Below are 22,359 nucleotides of genomic sequence, written 5' to 3' on the forward strand. Positions count from 1 at the left end.
AAATCCTCCAGAAATCTACCAGTAGAGCCTTTTCTACCTTTTGCCTTTTACTGTTGTAAATTGATCCTTTTGGAGGTCAGGTACTGGCACCCAGTAGAGCTTAATCTGTCACCCTTTAGCACTGGAGTCAAGTTGACCCTTCACCAGTTGACCCTCAGCAACCATCAGGCTAGGGAAGCAAGGGGCTGGTCTCAAATAATAGAGATGGTGACAGAAAACTGGTTACATTCAGAAACTACAGGACCTGGGAGAGCTCCTGAGGAGAGCAGGCGTTGTTACAATGACATCTAAAGCCCACCTCAGGGCTCATCCACACTTCCTCTTGTTCCACTGCTTTCCTCTGGGGGGAAACCTCTACTGAGCACTCAGCAGGAGGGAATAGCAATTTGGGGTTTCTCTGGATTGACGTTTGCTCCGATTTAGCACTAAAAAGCAGGTTTTCCCTGGGAAAAGAGTGGAGCAAGGCAAAAACCATTTGGAAAGTGTGGGTCAAGTGGAAAACCGCTTGGGCCCATGCTTTCTAGGCATTGGACAATCGGAAGTGTGAATGAACCCTCAGCCTAACCAAAGACCCAGTGACGTGCGGTCAGTGGGCGAGGGGGATTAGGCTAGCCTCCTAAATGTTCCCTGTAAATGAGAGTATTACAAGTATTAAAGACTGTTGTGTCCTTCCTAAAGCCTGGGAAGCTTCTGCCTGGCTTAGGGAGGGAAGCACAATGCTCACACATGTGACGTCAGGACGTTGCAACATCACATGCACAACATCCCCGTCCCCCGTTGTCCTCGTAAGCTGGCGCCTTTGGCCGTAACTGTTCCCCTATGAAAAATTTCACCAAACTCCACTGCCAAGGACTAAGTTCCAACTTCGAAGTGACATTTCAAGGAGTTGTGCCCTGTAATGTTGGGGCTTCAGATTGTCCACTCTGCCTTATTCCATCAGAGGTTTATGGAAGAGCAAACAAATTGGAATTGTAGGTAGGTGAGGCAATTCAGTTGAGGGTTATGTGTGAGCAACCAGTTCCTATTTCTAGATTTGGTTACATGTGCTCACATTTCACATGCTCTTCCTGGGCAGAAATTCAGAGGGGTTTCCATCAGATCACCCCTTGACCTTGTCTTACTACTGCTGCTATTATCACCATCATAATAATTATTATTATCCTGCTGCTCTGCCAATGATCTTCTAAGTAGCATTTATAGGGTTAACATCCCATCCAGGTAATGCCCTGGCCCTTGGCAAATGGCTTTTTCAGACTTTCACCTCAACCACTGTCCCTGTGATCCACAAGATTTGCCTGATTTCCAAACTGGACTTTGTAATAGACTCCACTTCTAGCAGTGAGCAGCCAACCCCCTCAGACCTCGCTGAAGGGAAAAACCCACCCATCATTCTTGATCTGGACCGTGGGGCCAATTCTGTAGTTCAGATGAAAGCATCCATCTGAAGTAAATCCAATGCACCAATGCTGAAAAAGGCTTTTGCTGCAAGACCACCTAACGTGGTCCAACACCAGGAGTTCCCCCCAGTTATGATTGGGTGAAATTTGAACTATGGAGTAGGACAATGACCTCTCCTTTCTAAGAGTGCTCAGTCTTGGTAAGGTGAAGGTCTCTTTCAGCATGGTTAGGAGGGGAAGCCTGAGCAAGTCATCAACCTAAGACCCCAGAGATGTCCAGCAGAAAACCTGCCTGAAACACAACTGAGAGAAGAGCAAAAGACCAGGTCATGTGACATGTCTGACCATCTGCAATGGCTTCCAAGGTGATGCCCTCCAGAAGTTGTTGGACAACAACTCCCATCAGCCCCAGCCAGCATGGCCAATGACTGAGGGTGCTGGGAGGGCACCACATTGTCAGCTTTGCCTTACCCCATAGCACTAAGACCAAGGGATACAGCAGGAGGCAATACTGGAAGAGTGTGATGAAGCCTGAGGAGGTTGGATGTGTAGGGCAAGAGGCAGGGAGAAGGAAGCAAATTTAGAGTAATGATTTCTGACTGGCCAGTTGTATGATTTTTGCAGCAACAAATTTTTTACCCAAACCTTCCCAGGAAATACTACTAGTAGCTTGCATAGTCTGCACTGAAGCTCTTGTCCTGTCCCACACAGTGGTTGACTTCTGTGTTATCCTTTGCTGGAGTTAGTACTGTAAAAAAAAACAGGTACTAACCTTATGGAGATATTCCTAAGTGATGTGAATGACTTACACTCCCTTTTCTGGACATTGTCTCACTCGTAGTTTTGCTTGCGTCACCTAACCACCCTCATGACTTTTGACAGTTCATGCCTGTGAAATAGGGGATCCCCAGTTCACCCTGTCTACCTGATCTCAGGCTATAGAACCAGGATTGGAAAGCCAAGGTGATGTGGTGGTTTTTATGGTGGCTGACTAGGACCTGGAAGACCAGGAGTCAACAAACTGCCTTTGGCTCACCACAGACGGGAACCAGGGATCTGAGATTTAGGGTGGGGAAAGGGTCAAGGCTTCAGGCAAAGTTTAGACACAGTACTTCTGAAGCCCTGCCAAAAAAGGAGACAAGTTCTTGCAAACACCACCAGTGAGTGTCTGGGGTCTGAGTCTTCCCATCATCTCAGAGATAAAATTGACACTTGTGAAGAGGAAGAAGAAGATGAAGAAGAAAAACAAGAAGAACCCTTCCCTCGTGCACACAAACAAACTGCTGGTCTTGTGCTCCCAAAGCTGATGAGATTCATAAATATTAAAGCACCGTGAGCTGAACGCTGGCGAAAGATTTAATACAGCGCCGCCATGCCGCCCCTCAAGGGGTTAAAGCCCCCCTGCTGCGTGGATATTATTGCCGGTGCGGTGGCACGGAGCCATCGCAGTATAATCTGATGAACTCTTTTATTAAATTTCACAGGCCTGTCTTCTTTATTAAAATCTCCCAGAATGCATAGGGTTCCTGTCATATCAAACACAGAAAGCAGGGGTGGGAGAAAGTGGGTGTGCATTTCCTCCCTCTCTTTCTGGGTCTTGCAAGAGACGAGATCCATGTCAGGAAAAGTTGCCCAGGCTGCAAGAAGGCAGAGGGGCTGGATTAGAATGTTTTTGGCCTGGGAATTTGAGCTGTAGTCCAGGGCCCGGGTTTATTCTAAAAGGAGTAGGCACAATTGTCACACACCTAGGACTTGTCCACACATCTGCTTGTCTCGGGCCCAGAGAACACAGCTCTGAGTGGTTGCCTGTTTGCCCCATGGCTTTCCCCAGGAAAACTCGCTCTTTACAGCTGAATTGGAGAAGACGTCAATCCATGGAAAATCTGATTGACATTTGCTCCAGTTCAGCAACAAAGAGTGGCCTTTCCCAGGGAAAGTGGCAGGACAAGCAGAAGTTTTGATGAGCCTCTCAAGAACTTTCTCCTCCAGCCCCATCTGCTCTGCATTCTGAAAAATGGCTGCTCAGAATATTCTGGCCCACATGCCACTAGTGACAAACTGTGGAGAATTATGCTAGAGTTGGATGTTTTCACACCTTATGTGCATGTCCAAAAGGGCAGTGCCCAGAATTCTTTGAGGGGAAGAAAGTGCTTTGAATGTGCTTTAAAGGCATAATGTTGACACAGCCCACAGATCTGCTCCCTGTTGCTTCCTAGGAAGGACTCCTACAGGCTGGGGATTTTTTTGGCGGCTGCATCCTGACACAACAGTACTGCATTAGTGGTGGATTTATACTGGGCCATCCAAACATCATTCCACTTTATTAGTTGTTCTGCAAGGCTTCCCAAATATTTCTACACGTTTGGAGGGATACTCGAGTACTTTGGTATAACAAAAAGAGGACAACACAAACATCCTCTGCCCTCTGGTACATTTATGGTAGGAAAAATGACTGGAGTTCAACAGATAGCCAGGAAATGAAGTGGCATGTCTGGCCCAGAACCTCTGCAGCTGCAAACAGCACTGAAGCAAGATTGCGTCTAACTACCCTGATACCTGCCTGCTTCTTGGGAGAAAAGCGGTGACAAACCTAGACAGCATCTTAAAAAGCAGAAACATCACCTTGTTGACAAAGGTTGTTATAGTTAAAGCTATGGTTTTTCCAGTAGTGATGTATGGAAGTGAGAGCTGGACCATAAAGAAGGCTGATCACTGAAGAATTGATGCTTTTGAATTCTGGTGCTGGAGAAGACTCTTGAGAGTCCCATGTTCTGCAAGAAGATCAAACCTATCCATTCTGAAGGAAATCAGCCCTGAGTGCTCACTGGAAAGACAGATCCTGAAGTTGAGGCTCCAATACTTTGGCCACCTCATGAGAAGAGAAGACTCTCTGGAAAAGACCTTGATGTTGGGAAAGATTGGGGGCACAAGGAGAAGGGGACGACAGAGGATGAGATGGTTGGACAGTGTTCTCAAAGCTACCAGCATGAGTTTGACCAAACTGCGGGAGGCAGTGGAAGACAGGAGTGCCTGGCGTGCTCTGGTCCAGGGGGTCACGAAGAGGCGGACACGACTAAATGACTAAACAACAACAACTCTGATACCCCCATGAGTGCAAAGTATCCTTTATGTGTTATAAGAATTCTAAGGTCCCAAATATAAAATAAACGTTCATAAACGTACAAGGCAAACACATACATAAGTATATAAACCACGTGTCTGAAATAGTACAGGAGAGCAATCCTGAAGCCATTTTGACTCTCCCAAATTGACCTCAAATATTTCTCTGCAAGGAGGAAGGAAATGGGAAAGCCTCTCCATTGTCTTTTGCTTACCTGTCTTAAGGGTGCATTTGTATATGAATAGGGTGAGCCTGTGACCTGGATTTGGGAATTAAAGTATTTACCATCACAAAAGAATGGTCAGGCTGCTCAGGTAAAGCAATCAGTGACCATTAACAGATATCTGATTTCTGCTGTAGACTGCCTCCTGTGATGCATTTCTGCTGTAGACCAGCCCCTTCTGTGATGTATGTATGTATGATGTTTTTAGGGGGGCAGTTCTAATCTGTGCATGTTCTGTAACTTTCTGCTGAAATTCTCTAACCTTCTTATACCACAAATATTCTGGGGTGGGGTTTTTTTTTTGTCCTCCTTCTGTTGTGTCGCAGGACAAGGGGCCCCTCTAGAGATCAGCCATGGGGAAACTCTGGGAAAGCACTGCAGAAGAACTGATGAAGTGGAATGATGCATGGATGGTCCAGTATAAATCAACCACACACTGCTTCAATGGCATGTTGCAGAATAAACCCGGGGGAAATTTTAGCTGCGGCCGGCAAAATTATTGTAAGGATCTTAGCAAACTGTCTCCTAACTATATCCGAGGATACCCTTCCCAAATCCCAAAATAGTTTTTGACCTTTTAGGAGACAGTGGATATGATTTTCACTGCTTGACAGCTTCCAGAAAAATGCTGAGAGCAAAACCAACCCCTGTATATGGCATTTATTGACCTGACTAAGGCCTTCAACACTGTAAATAGTAATACCCTGTGGAGTGTCCTTCTGAAAATCGGCTGCCCAGATATATTTGTGAATATTCTTTGGCTCCTCCATGATAACATTATGGCAACAATGGCGGATAACAATTGCTCTCAAAGTGAACCATTCACAGTAGAATTGGGCATTTTAAACAGGGATGTGTTATCGCCCAACTCTATTTATTATCTTCATTGCCATGATCCCACACATCACTGAAGGGAAATTCCCAACTGGGGTAGAAATCATTTATTGAACAGACGGAAAGCCCTTTAATCTGAGTAGGCTGAAAGCAAAGAGTAAGGTCACTGTAACTTCCTTCGTAGAGCTTCAGTATGCTGATGACAACATAGTGCGTGCACACTCAGAGGATGACTTCCAAACCATCCTAAATATCTTTGCGGAAGCTTATGGAAAACTTCGCTCAACATCCAAAAAACCAAAGTGCTGCACCAACAATCACAAAATATCCTCTCTGCAGCACCACAAATCCAACTTAATGGTGTAATGTTGTAAAGGGTCAATCACTTTCCCTGCCTGGGCTGTTATCTTTCCACAAGGGCTGACATAGATGCCAAAATCCACCATTGCCTGAGCTCTGCAAGTGCAGCTTTCTCCCAACTGAAGTGCAGAGTGTTTGAGGACTGGGACATTCGCAGGGAAACCAAAATGCTTGTTTACAAAGCTATTGTACTATCAACTTTACTGTATTCTTGTGAAACATAGACCACTTATAATTGCCATCTCCAACTCCTCAAAAGATTCCTTTAATGGTGTCTCCGAAAAATGTTACACATCACTTGGGAAGTCAGGCAAACAAATGCCAGTGTACTGGAAGAAGCAAAGATCACCAGTCTCAAAGCAATGATTCTTCAACATCAATTTTGCTGAACTGGTCATGTTGTCTGGATGCCTCATTATCGTCTTCCAAAGCAACTACTCTATTCCCAACTCAAGAATGGAAAGTAAAATACCAGTGGACAACAAAAGAGGTTTAAAGATGCTCTCAAGGCAAATCTAAAAGAATGTAACATAAACACTGATAACTGGGAAACGCTGGCCTGTGAGCCTTTACTTCATGGGCTTTGAAGAAGCATGAACTCAGGGCAAAAGGGAGAAATGAGCTAAAAGGAAAGCACTTTTGGCAAACCCTCACCTTGATTGACTCCTATCTGGAAACCTATGTCCCCACTGTGGAAGGACATGTGGATCCAGAATTGGCCTCCACAGTCACTTACAGACTCACTGTTAGGGTAGTTTTCATGGAAGACAATCTTACTTGGCTACAGAGAAGAAAGCAGAATACACCTGAGGAAAACCACCAGTCTGGTTAGGGCCCTGCTGTCTGCCAGGTGTTTTGGACTAGATGAGTCTTTGGTCTGATCCAGAAGAGCTCTTGGGATTAAGGGTTCAGGGGAACCATTAAAACACACACTCCACTTTGTAACCATTGTGTAGAAGAGGGAGTTTCAGTAGGTGCTTCTTCGTTGTGCTGTGCAACCCCAGGGCCTGACTGCACATGCTGAAATTCCCTCTTTAACATTAAGGTAAAAGGTAAAGGTACCCCTGCCCGTACGGGCCAGTCTTGCCAGACTCTAGGGTTGTGCACTCATCTCACTCTATGGGCCAGGAGCCAGCGCTGTCCGCAGACATTTCCGGGTCACGTGGCCAGCGTGACAAGCTGCATCTGGCGAGCCAGCGCAGCACACGGAACGCCGTTTACCTTCCCGCTGGTAAGCGGTCCCTATTTATCTACTTGCACCCGGAGGTGCTTTCGAACTGCTAGGTTGGCAGGCACTGGGACCGAATGACGGGAGCGCACCCTGCCGCGGGGATTCAAACCGCCGACCGTGCGATCGGCAAGTCCTAGGCGCTGAGGTTTTACCCACAGCGCCACCCGCGTCCCTTCTTTAACATTATGTTTTTAATATTTACATCCTTTAAACTTTGCATTTAACATATCATACCCCTCACCCTGTCTTTGTGTGATTAAAGGTGGTAAGCAGGAAAGTGTTAAAATCCTGTATCACAATCATGAACTCAGGTGCTAAGTCATGATGGCTAAGCTGCCCTAATGGGACTATGGAGAAGCAGGAGGGTGGCATCAGCAGGCTGGGAGTGTGTGGGGCGGGGACGGGACTCCAAGGTTTGCAGAAGCAGAAGCAAAATATTTAAGAGAGACCCCCCCACCTACAAATAGCCCAAGGATGACTGAGCATATGCAGCAGCCTTAGAATGCAGAACATTTGGAGGTTGAGGGGTGGGGTGGGAAATGGGGCATCCTGTGAAAAAACATGGCTGGTTAGCTGGAATTATGAACAGGAGCACCTCCACTGTAATATTTTGTTTCATGTCCCCTTTGCACCTTCAGAATGTCAACAGTTTGGTGCAAAATGATTAAAAGAGAGAATGTACAGGGTGAGAGGGCTCCAGGTAGGGGGCATTCAAGACAGCAGTGGTTCCCCTCACTTTAACAGCAAGAGACACTGGCATTGCCGCCAACCTTCCTAACTGTTCAGCAGTAAGAGAAAGACCACACTCACCCAGAGTCCAGTGAACATTCTGGGAGAGGATGCCATTGGCTTGAAAGCAACTCTTCCTCCAGGCAGGCTGCCCGCTAATCCAGTGCAAGAGCTCCTACTCTTCCTCCCTGCTGGTCCCCTGAGTGTCAAGGGGGAGCAGCAGGGAGGATGGATTAGAGGTCATTGGTCTGGGACTTGGCTTGGCATCACCCCCCATGCCTGACCTTTTGAGCCCTAGTGCCAAGTAGGAGAGTGCAGGTGGTGTGGAAAGGCTGAACTATGGTTCAGCTAGAAGAATACAGACCCACTATTTGTGTGGTCTGTAAACCTTGAAGGCAAATTTCAGAATGGCTGTCAGAATATTCTGCAGGGGATTCAGGGGGGGGTCTTGATTCTGTTGTTGTTTTGTTAAATGGCAGTGACTCTAGGGAAAAGGTGCTTGGAAGAAGCGGGGGGGGGGAGTATTTGTGTGCAAGTGTTTTGGGATCAGATGCTTGGATAAGGACAGCATCACTGTTGAGGCTGGGAATTTTTCAACATAATATTAAGCTGCAAAGTGCTCTGCTGCCTTCATCTTCTTGCCCCCCTCCCACTTTGTGAGGAAGATTGCTACTGTTCCCATTTTACAGACATGGATGAGAGAGAGAAGCCAGTCCATGGTGTTCTGCCATCATCTCAGCCAATCCTGGCTGCTGAGCAGTGCACCTCTGTGACGCATGCATTTACAAACATGTGTTTTCCTGGTGTCACATTTACTCTTTACAACGTTGTTAGAGGTGCATCTAAAAGCATAATGTGTGAGCAGGCCTTGAGGTAGGTCTTGAACCCAGGTCAAGAACATCAACACACTTGTCTGGAGCTTATACCAAACTAGAGATCTAATTAATAATAATAATTGTACCCGGAGCTTAGGGAGACATGTCTATTATTTTCCAACTACAAAGCAACTTCCTTCCTTCCTTGCTGTGCATCGAAAGAGAAACCAGTTTGCAATATGAGGACATAAGGAAAGCCCTGCAGGTGGGTCAGGCCAAAGGGGCCCCATCTAGTCCAGCATCCTATTCTCGCCAACAGATACCTGGCGGGGGGGGGGGGTGCCTGCAAGAGGGACCTGAGGCAACGGCACTCTCCTCACTTGTGATTTCCAGCATACTGGCTCCCACGCAGGAGGTGTAACAAATAACCTTCCTTGCAAACCATGATGGTTTTAAAGATCTGTTCCTTCTCAGGCAATGCTGTCCATCAGACTTCCCTCTCCAGTCAACAGGGGGGGAGGGAAAAGAATTGATCTCACTGAGTGAAACCTCCAAGGCTGATTTTCTCCCCAACCCCCAACCCAAATGTATGAATTGCCAGTTCTTGGCTATGGGGTCGTCAGAGCCAGCCTAGGATTGTCCTCCAAGGTATGAGAATTTCTGTTTCAGCTAATCAATTCCTATTGATTTCTCTGCTGCTTTGTGCCAAGTCGCGGTGGGCTATATTAATATTCTCGGCATGGGGAAAAGCCTCCTTCCCCCTAGTAGCTAGGGGTGATATTACTGATCCAGATAGTATTCAAACTCAATATCCTGTTTCTCTTTTTCTCATTTCCTGTTTGCGGGCCTGAATGCCAGCCGTTGTCAGAGAGAGGACAGCGTGAGGGGGAGATTATACAAAGAAAGGGGTGGCAAGACTCCGGCTTCTTCTCCTTTTTTATATTACAGATTTAATAATGACAAAAGAACATCATTAAACATTCATTAGAATTATTTAATTAAATTTTGCTTTGGAAGGGGAGAAGAAGGGGGGGAAATAGAGAGAGATTAGATATGATGCAAAAAAAAAAAAAGCAATATTGATTGAGAAAAGAACAAGTGGGAGAAAAGGGGTTTAAATTAAACTCTATGCTCTTTTTCATCTTCTCTTTTTGACAGTGTTTCCCCCCCTTTTTAAATGCTGCAAAAGTGTCAGAAGGTAACTAGGGAGAGTACAGCTTGCCAAGGAGCCTGTGCAGGTCCTCCTTTGCTGGTGAATCTGGAGTGGCAGAAAGGCTGAGGGAACCGGGGATGTTCAGCCTGCAAACAAGGAAGCAGAAGGAGCAGCAGAGCCCCAGAGCTCCGATGGGAAAGGTCCTCACTTTGCTTCTCTTTGCTTTGGAGGAGCGCGCACTGCACGGAAGCCTCATTTGCAGTGTCTCTACACACAGGGAACGTGCTGCCCTGCAGGACTCCAGCTCCCATCAGCCCAAGATAGCATGGCTGTGGTCAGGAACGATGGGAGTTGCAGTCCAACAACACCCAAAGGGGAGATAATTAATGGTGGTTCCAAAGGCAGATTCAGGGCAGGGCTAGAATTTTTAAGAAACTTAGGCTGCAATCTTATACCCTCTTACCAAGCAGCAAGTCCTACTGGACTCAACAGGGCTCACTTCTGATAGACATGTACAGCATTGCACTGCCAGGACACTGAGTGCCTCTGCCAAGTTCTTAGTTTTCAACATCCCAAAAATACATGTATAATAATCAGTACTCATTTTTTTCCTCCATGATGCACTTCTGGAATTCTCTATATTTCTAATAAATATAGAATTGCATGCTTTAAAATTGCATGTCGTATAGGAGCAGAGCAAGGCCTTTTCTGGCAATATGCCCCAAACCTTGGGTCTTCCTTCTTAAGCAAAACCTATGTTTATGTTAGGATTCAGAAAAGGCTGCCAAACTTTTATTTTTCAGCAGCCTTTTGGTTAATTTTCTTTTTGTTTTGTTAGCCTTCCAGTATTTTGTTTGGTTTTTATTTTTGTTATTATTTTAACCAAATTATCTATTTTGCTTTTGCTTTTCTTTTAGAATTATTCACAGACTACTTTGAATTCCCTAGAACAATCTCAGATTAATTACAAATACAGAATGTTTATAAATCTTCAAATATAAAATATAATCCTTTAAAACTAGAGATGTGGCAAACCTGTGCATCCCCAGATGTGGCTGGAGTTCAACTCCCATTGGCCAGCACGGCCAGTGACCAGCCATGATGGGAACTGGAACCCCAAAACATCTGCAGGTGGGGAGGCACCTGCTTTCAAACAGGGAAGTGAATACCATCGCTGGGCTAGCTGGATGCAGGGCAAATGGGGCACAGCTGCACCCACCGGCTCCCCAGGCTCGTTACTTACAACCAGCCCATAAGATGGTCCTGGCTGCCAGCTTCCTCCTCCTCAATCTCAGTTTTGTTCTGGTCAAACTCAGCAGGAAGGAGGATGGGGGCAAAACCAGAATTAGTCTGTTCAGGCTGTCATTGGTTCTGGCTTCCCTTCCTTCTACCCTCCCAGTCCCAATGGGCACTGGCTGCTGTTGCTTGTTATGACATGAACTGGGTCAGAATAAAGAAGGGTGCAGCCATGGCTTCTATCTGCCCATCACCAAATGGGGGCTGTCCCAGCAGGCAGAAGAGGAGGGTGGGCAATGGAACTGAAGAAGCTGTAGAGCTTATCTCTCATGGCTGCAGAAGAGGGAGGATGAGTCTTCCTGGGGTGCAGTGTGGTAGCCTTATCAATAATTCCTTTCTTAATCCTTTCCTCTATTTACTGGATTGTTTGTCCACAACAATATTTTGCACAGCAGTCGCACTGAGCATGTCGTCTCATGAAGAGGGCAGAGATACACCTGGAACAATGCCGGACACAGGCAATCCTTAGTTTGCACCACGTCCTGGGAGGGCCTGGGGCTGATTTAAGATGAGCATCTCCCCCCTAATAATAAGGGATATTTGGTAACCTTAATCCAAGAGTTGAAAATCTGAAGGGTTAAGAGAGCTAGCATTTGCATTTGTGTACTTGTTCAAAGTTATGATATGTGTGTGTGTGTATTTGGGGCATTAACAAATTTCTGCAAGTTACATGGTCTCCAGAGAATGCAAATGACTCCTACTAGATTCTCTTGACTGGAAAGGCATAGCCCATTCATACATCTCTGATGGCTCCTCAGGTCATTCATATTTATTTTCCTTGCAGGAGCATCTATGGCAGGCTGTGTGTTAATCCTGACATTTCAAATGTTACAGGAGTTGTGTGCTTGTTTACACAGCTCTCAGAAATTGGAGGTTAACCCCACTGACTTCTTCATTTGGTGGGGGAACATCTGGGATCTGCCTTTTCTCTTCTTTCGGTATCACCCAACATTTACAAGTTTTGATATACTACTTTGGGGAAAGGCGCATTGAAGTGTCCATAGTCTGTACTTCTGGAAAAGCACTAAGCAAAACTGATCAATGATCTTAAATTTCCCAAGAGACTTCTGAATCATGAAAAACTGCTAGTTTCCCCCCCAGAGAGTCACCACTTTGGATACAAAGTTGAATGTGGAATTGGGTGTTCTGGGTTCAAATCCTTATTTCTCATGGGGCTGATGGTAGCCTAAGGCAAATTCAGCTTCCAGTTTCCCCTTGATCTTTAGAGGATCAAAAGAAGCAAGCAAGCATACAAACAAACAAACAAGCAAACTCTCCAAAGAAATTTGCATACTTAGTACTGTAGTAGAAATAATAACGATGCTCTAGAAACAATGATGGCTTAAAATTCATATTCAGCCATAATAATTTTTTTCTTTTTAATATCCCGCCCTCCCCAGCCAGGGCCAGGCTCAGGGCGGCTAACACCAAATATGAATTACAATAAAACATAATAGAAAACAACAACAACAACAACAACAACAACAAACAATTCATTAAAATACAGCTTAAAATGCAGCCTCATTTTAGTAGTAGCCCATAGATCAAGACCATAAAGGGAGGAAACATCAGATATTCAGCAGAGCCAGCTATCCATGCTGGTCCTACATGGACCAGCAAAAAAGCCAAGGGAAAATTGATATGCCAAATCCCATATAAGGGGTCAGAGTGAGTCTAAGCCAGAGGCAAGGCAGAACAGCTCCGTCTTGCAGGCCCTGTGGAAAGATGTCAACTCCCGCAGGGCCCTGGTCTCTTGTGACAGAGCATTCCACCATGTCGGGGCCAGTGCTGAAAAGGCCCTGGCCCTAGTTGAAACCAATCTAACCTCCTTGAGGCTTGGGACCTCCAAAGTGTTGTTATTTGTGGACCTTAAGGTCCTCCGTGGGGCATACCAGGAGAGGCGGTCCCGTAGGTATGAGGGTCCTAGGCCGCATAGGGCTTTAAAGGTCAAAACCAGCACCTTAAACCTGACCCTGTACTCCACTGGGAGCCACTGCAGCTGGTAAAGCACTGGATGAATGTGATCCTGCAGCAAGGACCCCGTAAGGAGCCTCGCCATGGCATTCTGCACCCGCTGGAGTTTCTGGGTCAGCTTCAAGGGCAGCCCCGCCTAGAGCAAGTTACAATAATCAAGCCTGGAGGTGACCTTCGCATGGATCACAGTGGCCAGATCAGGGTGAGAAAGGTAAGGCGCTGGCACTAATTGAGCTCCTGCAGGAGATGGGAGTTGGCCCCCCAACCCCATGTCATCCTGACCCAGCCAGGGGACCTCTGTCTTCGAATGATTTAACTTCAACCGGCTCCCACACAGCCATCCAGTCACAGCTTCCAAGCATCTGGTCAGTGTGTTCGGGGCCAAGTCAGGATGGCCATCCATCAACGGATAAAGCTGGGTGTCATCAGCATATCGATGACAACCCAGCCCAAAACTCCAGACAATCTGGGCAAGGGGGTACATAAAGATATTGAAAAGCATTGGGGAAAGGATTGCACCCTGCTGAACTCCACACACCAAGGAGTGCTGCAACAACAACTCCTTCCTTAGCGTCATCCTCTGTCCCTGACCTGAGATAAAGGAGTGCAGCCATTGGTACAGCACAAATTTGTATGCATAAATTTCAGCTGCAGCAAAGCTAGACTTGCTTTGGTGTCAAGAGGAGACCAGAGCCCTCATCCCAAGTACCTTGCAGGGAGCTCTGCACACATGAGATAGTACTCAACAAGGCTTGGAAGGGAACAGAGCTTGAGTGGCAGTGAGCTCTAGACAGCAGGACAGGGGCAGGCTCTTCAGTACCTTGGCAAGCTCCCAGGGAAAGTAGATATTGTTTCAACAATCATCAGAGCCCAACTGGACTCTTAAGACAAAGTTGGGGAACCTGTTGCCCCCCAGAAGTTCTTGGGCTCCAGCTCCCATCTTTTCTGAACTTTAGGCCATGTTGGCTTGGCCTGATGCAACAACTGGAAGGTCACAGGTTACCCAACCCTGTCTTTTGCAATGATTCTCCCCTGATGACCTGTGAAGTCTTGAGTCATCACCCACCATGGAAAGGTGGCATTGCCAGGGAGTCTCCTGGCATATCATCTCACCCAGGAGCTGATGTGGGAGTAAGAAGCCTTGGGTTGTGAACAACATGTCAGAGCAGCAGATTCAAATTCCTCACATGAGTAGTATGAGATTCTGACTTCAAGGTCCAGGTTCAGTTTCAAGTCTTCTCCTTCAGAATTGCATCCCCTTAGAGTGGGGCAATGGGCGGATCTGGGGAATGTAAGCTCCTTGAAGCAGACTATTACTGACCCACAAGTGGGCAGGGAGAGCTTTGCCTTGGAGTCACCATGGCAAGGCGTCTAAGGACTGGGACATGATACATGCACAGTACAGCTCATCAGATTTTTTATATATAAAAAACCCTATTAACTAAAAGTGCCCATGCTGTTATAACATAAGGAGGATGCATCCTGCCCCACCCAACTTAAAAATGAACATCAATTAAGAGTGAAATGCCTGAATGAATAGGAATGTGTTGCGAATGGCTGAAATGTTCTCCCAATGTTTTATGGCTTTTGCCATTTCTGATGCCAAATATCTATGCCATGCATAATTGTTTCTTGTTAATGGTTCTCTACAGGTGTTAATACTATTAGCCCAGCAATGCTGAGTAAATTATCACCAATCTGCTACTGTAAAAGGTGTGCCTATTTAACACATATTTAAGTTCTACAATTGTTGACTGTAATTTTTGCATCCTGTTGCCTTTCAACTCCCACCTGACCCCTTTCTCCTTTCGATACCTGCCAACAACCGGTAAGTTTTCTTTTCATACAATTGACATAGTGGGCTTGATTCCATGAAAGCTTAGGACCACAATAAATAAACGTGTTAGTCTTTAAAATGCCACAAGACACTTGTTTGTTTCTGAGATATACATGGGCCACAGATTTTGCATACTCCCCCCCTCCCCATTTGCAAACTTAAGCGTACAAAGTTTAACCCTCAGTTAACAGGACCCTCAGCCCTGTGAATCTACTGCCCATGGGGACCTTGAATGTAAGTCCTTAGAGGCCTGTTATTCAACTTCATGCAAAAATAAACTACATAATATACACATACAGTGGTACCTCGGGTTACATATGCTTCAGGTTACATACGCTTCAGGTTACAGACTCCACTAACCCAGAAATAGTACCTCAGGTTAAGATCTTTGCTTCAGGATGAGAACAGAAATTGTGCAGCGGTGGCGCGGTGGCAGCAGGAGGCCCCATTAGCTAAAGTGGTGCTTCAGGTTAAGAACAGTTTCAGGTTAAGAATGGACCTCAGGAATGAATTAAGTACTTAACCCGAGGTTCCACTGTACAGTCTTTATGGTTGGGCTTTATTCTGAGCACAGTATTGGAACATATATTTCTGATCTCCCTGGCATGTTAAAGTATTTCACCAGCTACTGATTATATCTCCTTGCATTTTCATACTTGTTTTGTAAGCTGCCATGAGCATTTTAATAGAAAGGTAGGGTAGAATATTTTAAAACAATAAATACATAAGCAAATGCTCTTGGCATATCTTTTTTATTTATTTTGGGGACAGAGTATGAAAAATCCAGTCTGAAACTCCACCTCCCTAACACCCTAATACCTGATTATTATTACCATTATTGTGCAAAAGTTAAGTTTTTAGTTCCTGATCTGCAGATTGGAAGTCCTCCACTCCAGTCTAGGGAAAACACTGATGAAAGGTGACTGCACAGAGCAAAACAAACAAATGAGATAAAGAGCAGCTTCAACAAGGCAGTGATGGATAGGGGGTGCCTTCCACCTTGCCCAAAGCAGAACAGTACAATCAGCATTGCAGCAGACAGGAGAAAAGAAGAAACCTTGCATTTGATGGAAAACCCTTGGGTCTGAGCACAACCCGGGTCCCATCTTTGACAAGCACCAGTTTGGGGAGCAAACTGGGTTCAACAGTGCTGGTTATATTTACGGGGTTGCCTGGTGACTTCTCACTTTAAGGTGCAATCCTATACTGAGTTGAATTTCTGAACCTGGGAAATTAAGAGATTGTATATCCCAGCCTTGAAATCAGTACCTGGAAGGAAGACCCACTGAACTCAACAAGTCTGATTTACGAGTCGATGGATATAGGATTGCATTCTCGGTGTCTCAGGGCGTCTCCAGACTGCCATCATTTTGTGGGAGGGATTCATCTACTTACCAGAACTTTAGGTTTGTGTATTGTAAAGTGAAATTTTAAAGGGAACCAGGCAGAGGGTCTTCTCGGTAGTGGCGCCCACCCTATGGAATGCCCTCCCATCAGATGTCAAGGAAATAAACAAATATCTGATGTTTAGAAGACCTCTGAAGGCAGCCCTGTTTAGGGAAGCTTTTAATGTTTGATGTTTTATTGTGTTTTTAATATTCTGTTGGGAGCCGCCCAGAGTGGCTGGGGAAACCCAGCCAGGTGGGTGAGGTAATAATAATAATAATAATAATAATAATAATAATAATAATAGGGCTCTGTTGCCCCAGTGCAACAAATCAGCTCTGAAAAAGAATTGGACTTTTTATGGTTTGGAAAGTGATGGGCGATGCCTGGGAAAGCGTGGGGTGAAGGAAAGACTTGTAAACATCTTGCAAGCAGATCAGGATGGTCGTGCAAGTGCTCCACAAACAAATCAGAACAAACATTCAATAAAGACTGGATGTGATTGAACCTTTGTAAAAGCAAAGCAGGATGAATGCTCAATAAACAAGTCATCTGGAGGAGCCCTCAGTTGTGGGATACAGCCAGAGGTTTTCTCTACCCAGGTTTTGGCCCAGATGCCCTCCTGGGCTCCAGACATGGCTACAAGTAGGGACAATCCACTCAAAGTCTGATCTGCAAATGTCTCACAGTTCCTAGATTATTTGAATTCTCTAAATCTCCATGGGGCATGTGCAAAATGAACCTCAGCTTCATAGCAGGTCTGATCTGGTTGTCTCTAGGCAATGTTGTGAATTACAGTGGTACCTCGGGTTAAGTACTTAATTTGTTCCGGAGGTCCGTTCTTAACTGAAGCTGTTCTTAACCTGAAGCACCACTTTAGCTAATGGGGCCCCCTGCTGCTGCTGCGCCGCCGGAGCACGATTTCTGTTCTCATCCTGAAGCAAAGTTCTTAACCCGAGGTACTATTTCTGGGTTAGCGGAGTCTGTAACCTGAAGCATATGTAACCCGAGGTACCACTGTAATAAAACAATGGTGTGTGTTTTTAATCTCACCCTTTCTCCCAACAGTTCAATGTGGGACATACGGTCTTCTCCTGTTTCCTCACAACATCCTTGTGCTATAGTAGGTTAGGCTAATAGAGAATACCTGAACCAAGACCAGCCTGTTAACTTTTCAGATGATCAAGGATTTGAACCTGGCCCACCCCCTAAAAGGTGTACATTTTCTGTCCCAGTAAGGAATAAACAGCCAACAGTTTTTCTGTAAATACCTGAATAAGATTCTGCCTTCTCTGATGCACACATGCTACTGCATTGATTTTACACATAAGCAAGGTGTGCCAAGCCTTCTGAATCCAGCCCCTCAGCAAAGGTGTTTTTTCCTCCCTTCTTGGCCACTGCCTTTCCATGAATACATTTGCTACACAACAATATGTTTCTCAGTAACTCCCTGATCTCCTTTCACCAAAATGCAGTGCGACACCAGCACATAAATGTGTCCCTATTGTCAGCTGTGAAATGATGGCACCAGTGGAGCCACTCATTGTGACATGCTGCACTGTGCAGATCTGGGATCGAGTTGTACATCTTGATTTGTGCAAGTGCATGTGCGCAGTGCTGTATGCATGGAATTAGCACCTTTGGGGACAGAGGCTGGGCTGGGCTGCCTTTTGGTGATGACTTCTGAGGCTTTGAGTGACTTCTGTTTAGCCCCATACAGATTCCGGAGAACTTGAGACATTTGCTGCTTTGCTGCATTATAATGTGCAATTATTAGCTGACATGGAACATGGAACTTATGGCCACTCATGCATGCACAGCTGATTTGAGCCGGGACTAACTTGCTATGTTCTGGACAGCAGTGGGAAAGTGTTATGATGCTCTGACAACAAGGCACCAGTGGCTTCACAGGGTGGGGGACTCCTTGGTTGTGGCTGCTACTGCTTTTAACTTTAACAAGGGACCCATTGAGCCAGTGAATTTGCTCCTATTGCCAACTCCCTTTACCAGATAGTAATAATCCAGATCTTCTCATGTCTCAGACTGTCTTCCTTTCACATTGACACAAGAGGGGGAAAATACATCTCCCCCACCCCTCCACCCAGCTTATGATTAATGATGTTAATTAGGCAAGCTTTATACCTCTCTTTGTTCACACCATTCCCCAAACTGACACAGCCCAGAACATTAAAACACAAACTTCATAATCATGGCAAAAAATAAAAGAAAATAAACAGAATATTCAGATGGGCCCAGAGTACAATTAAAAAGAATGCTGTTGCCACGAAATGCCCCTCTGCTCCCATTTTGACTGAGCCAAGAGGCAAACAGTGCCTTGTGTTTGCTAACAAAGTGTATCGCTTCATGCTTCTCCATTCCCCGCCAAGCATTAGGAAAGTCTGTGGTCAGCTTTTTGTGGTCAGCTTTTTGTGAGTACAGGAGTTGTATGGGTCCCAATGCAGCGCAGTTAAGGGCAATTAACGCCAATAGTTCAGTGGGCTTAAGTGTGCTTAACTTTCTGAATTGGATTGTGGTCATGGAAGGTTCCTAATGCCTGAGAGGCAGTGTGGTGCAGTGGTGAGAGAGTAGGACTCGGACTTGGGAGACCAGGGTTCAAATCCCCACTCAGCCATGAAGCTTGCTGGGTGATCTTGGGCCAGGATTGCAGCCTAACTTACCTCACAGGATTGTTGTGAGGATGAAATAGGAAGGAGAACAATGTGTAGCGCCTTCCCTTCCTTTGAGGAAAGAAGGAAGGGCGAGGGAAGGGGAGGGGGGAGTTGAGCAGGCGCGCTATTTGCAGGTTGAGCAGGCAGCGAAGCTCCTCCAGAGAGGGAGAAACAGTCTTCAAATAGTCCCCAAACGTGGCAGCAGGTAGGGATGGGGGAGAATTCAGTTAACCTCCAACGGTGAACCTGCTTAATTCACAATTTCTGAAGCAGTAAGTGAACTGAAATACAGCTGGCTTTGGAAATCTGCACTTCTCTAAATTTTGCAGTGGTTTTCCAGCTGGGCCATGTGTACAAAATGCATATACTGGGGTAAAGCATACATAAGAATGCATACACTGGTGAAAATAACTTACAAAAATGCATAATATTGCATTGCAAAAATGTCTAAATTAGGCAAAATTACATACAGAAATGTGTGCTTTAGGATAAATTTACTCTAAAATACTGATGATTTTTTACAAGGAATTTTTAAAAAAGAAAATTTGATTACTGATATGTAAATGAAGAGAAATGAACTGATGGCCGGAAAAAATGAGACACTAAGAGAAACCAATGTGGACAGATTTGCCCTCTCCAGCAGCAGTTTCCCCAACCTCTCCAAGGCTGCTGCTTGGCAGGCAGCTCAAAACATCCAGAATTCTTTTCTTTCTCTGGTTGAATTCAAACTGCCTCTCTCTCCCCCCCCCCAGCTGGGAATGCACATACCTGTTCAGGTGGACCCACACACCTGCACCTGCAGCCATGACAACGGCCCCTTCCATGGGGTTCCCAGGCTCCAGCAATGTCAGGTGCAAGTCAATGCTTAGTAAACAAGCATCTTCAGCTCTTCAGGTAGAACAAAAGCCTAGGGAGATGGTCCTATCCTCACTTGGCATGGTTAGGTAGATTTGAAGTCTCTGGTGCTAGATCTCTCCCAATGTAGGCAAGCACACACCAGGAGGTGGGCGGAGGAAGAGCCACTGCCTTCGCAGGAGTCCTTGTGCTGGCTTCCGCTAATAGAACCACAAAGCTGAATCCAGACCATGCTCCCTATACAAGCTCAAAACTAACACCATCAAACTGTGTTATCTGTTTAGCTGTTTCACTCTGGAGTCTCCCTTTCACTGTTGGAGAAAGTTGCCACAATAAATGCACCAATCTTAAAGGTGCCACAATATTCTTCATATGTAGTAGAAAGTTGTGTGCAATGTAGCTTATTGTGCTAGAGTAATAATGTTTCTGAAAACGGAATTTGACGTATTTCCCACCCATATGAGAACACCAAGACAAGGGCCCCGTCCTCCTCTGCCTATCATTATCCTGGTTAAGGACACAGGAAGCTGCCTGGTGCTAAGTCAGACCATTTAGATCAGGTGTGGGGAGCCTTGGGCCTCTCAGATGCTGCTGGACCACATATCTCACCATCCCTGGCCATTGGCCTGCTTGCTGGGTCTGACGGCAGCCGTAGTTCAGCAACATCTGCAGGGCCAAAGGTTCCTTGCGCTGGATCTCGGTGGCACTGTGGGGAAGAGCTCCCCAGGGTTTTGGAGAGGTGTCTTTGCCCCCCTACCTGGGGACTGAACTGGGGACTTCCTCTGTGAAAAGCCTGTGCTCTGTCATGGATCCACAGCTCTTCCCTAACCAGCCTCTCTTCATGAAAGGAGTGCAGCTCCACAAACCATTTGTTTTTAAAAGGCTTTCTTTGCAAGGCGAGGGAAATGTTTTAGGGGGAGAGATAAGCTGACAGCTGCAGCTGGTTGCGGGGGAAGGAGAAGCCTGTTGCTGCAGAGATGAAATGTTAAGAAAGAAGATGGATGTTGTTCTCCGGTCCTGCACTTCCAAAGCTTTGGGTGCCTCTGACTCCCCCCTGCCCTGCCCCCCGCCTTCAAGTCCACCCGGCCTCCCTGCTCTGCTCACAACAATCCTGGCCACTGCCTCTGGGCACCTGCCCCGTAAATCCTGATTCAGAAGGGGAGGAAATGTGCTTGCCTGGCCCCATGATAAAGTGATTGCAGCTCCTCCATCCTGGACGCCCTTGCTTGGCTTTGAAGTCTGTTTTCATGGCATGGCAGGCAGAGGCGGGGGAAGCTGAGGAGCTGTCAGGAAGGACCTGAATGGCGGCCTCTGCTGCCAAGGAGCCTCCTCCCTTCCCGCCTGTCCCATGTGGAGATGATTTGCTCATCCAGGGTGAACTTGGCTCGAACCTGGTTCATCCTGGCTAGCGCATGAGCAGCGCAGGGAAACGTCTTGTGGATGAATATATTTGTGTGTGCGCGCACACACACACCCCACACCAAAAACTGGTATCCAAGCCAAGAGCTGTGAGAGACTATAATAGCTCAGAGGTAGAGCACATGCTCTGAGTGCAGAAGAGCCCAGGCATATCTCTAGTTAGAATGACCAGTGAGCAGATGGAGGAAAAAGACATCTCTAGGCCTGAAAGGCCAGAGAGCAGCTTGCAAATGCAAGCATACACAGTTCTGCAATTCCACTTACCAAGCAAGAGGGAGAAAGTAGTTATAGAATGACTGGATTTTCCACATGATGGAATCATTGTTTCCCCCTGTGGAGTAAAGCAGCACCGCACACAACATATTCTTCACTTCACAATTTGTATCCAAATTCAAGTCAATCCACAAGAAAAGCAACATAAGGCCACCCCCCCAATAATCTATAGGCATCACCCAATTGGTGTGATATCTAGAATAAGTTTTTTATGAGAGACATATCTAGCAGTGCATAGCACACAAAAGCTCTCTCCTGGAAACAGACACTGGAGCCCCAGTACCTGATCCTGCACATGCCTTGTCCCATAGCATACTCGGCTCTGGTCATTGGCATGAGCACTAGGAATCTCTTCCAGGGGCAGAAGGAGGGAGCAGGTGCACCAAATCCCTCTTGTTCCCCCCCAAGCAGATGATCAGCATGATAAGTTGAGGGAAATGGCAAGTCATGGGAGGACGTGACGGAGGTCTGCACAATTATGCATGGCGTAGGGAAAGCAGACAGCAACTTCTTCCCCCTCATAACACCAGCCATACAATGCAGCTGGTTGGCAGAAAACCCAGGACAGACAAAGGGAAACACTTCTTTACAGGGGACATATTTAAACCATGGAACGCACTGCCTCAAGATGTGATGATGACAGCAGTAGCAGCTGGAGGGCCTCTGCCACCATACTCAGCACCTCCAACCTCCCTCTTGGTAAATTGGGAAGCTGGGACAGCAACAGAACCACACTAGTGCCTCCCCACTGACAGCCACCAGTTTAGGTAGAGATGGTGTCAAAGGT

The 22,359-nt window shown here is 46.2% G+C and overlaps 1 protein-coding gene across 2 annotated transcripts in view; it reads right to left on the reverse strand.

The window, feature by feature from the left end:
- LOC308468265 (LIM homeobox transcription factor 1-alpha-like) overlaps positions 1-22,359 on the reverse strand; it is a 92,277-nt gene that overhangs the window by 43,907 nt on the left and 26,011 nt on the right. The window contains exon 1 of one of the 2 annotated variants that reach the window (XM_080990323.1): positions 21,057-21,352. The exons of the other annotated variant lie outside the window; for it this stretch is intronic. Coding sequence (XP_080846449.1) covers positions 21,057-21,091 — 35 coding nt within the window. The 5' untranslated portion in view covers positions 21,092-21,352. Of the gene's footprint in view, positions 1-21,056; positions 21,353-22,359 lie in introns of those variants that run through there. 2 annotated transcript variants of the gene reach the window in all.

This window comes from Podarcis pityusensis (assembly GCF_964106645.2).
Source record: "Podarcis pityusensis genome assembly, chromosome: 2".
NCBI lineage: Eukaryota > Metazoa > Chordata > Lepidosauria > Squamata > Lacertidae > Podarcis > Podarcis pityusensis.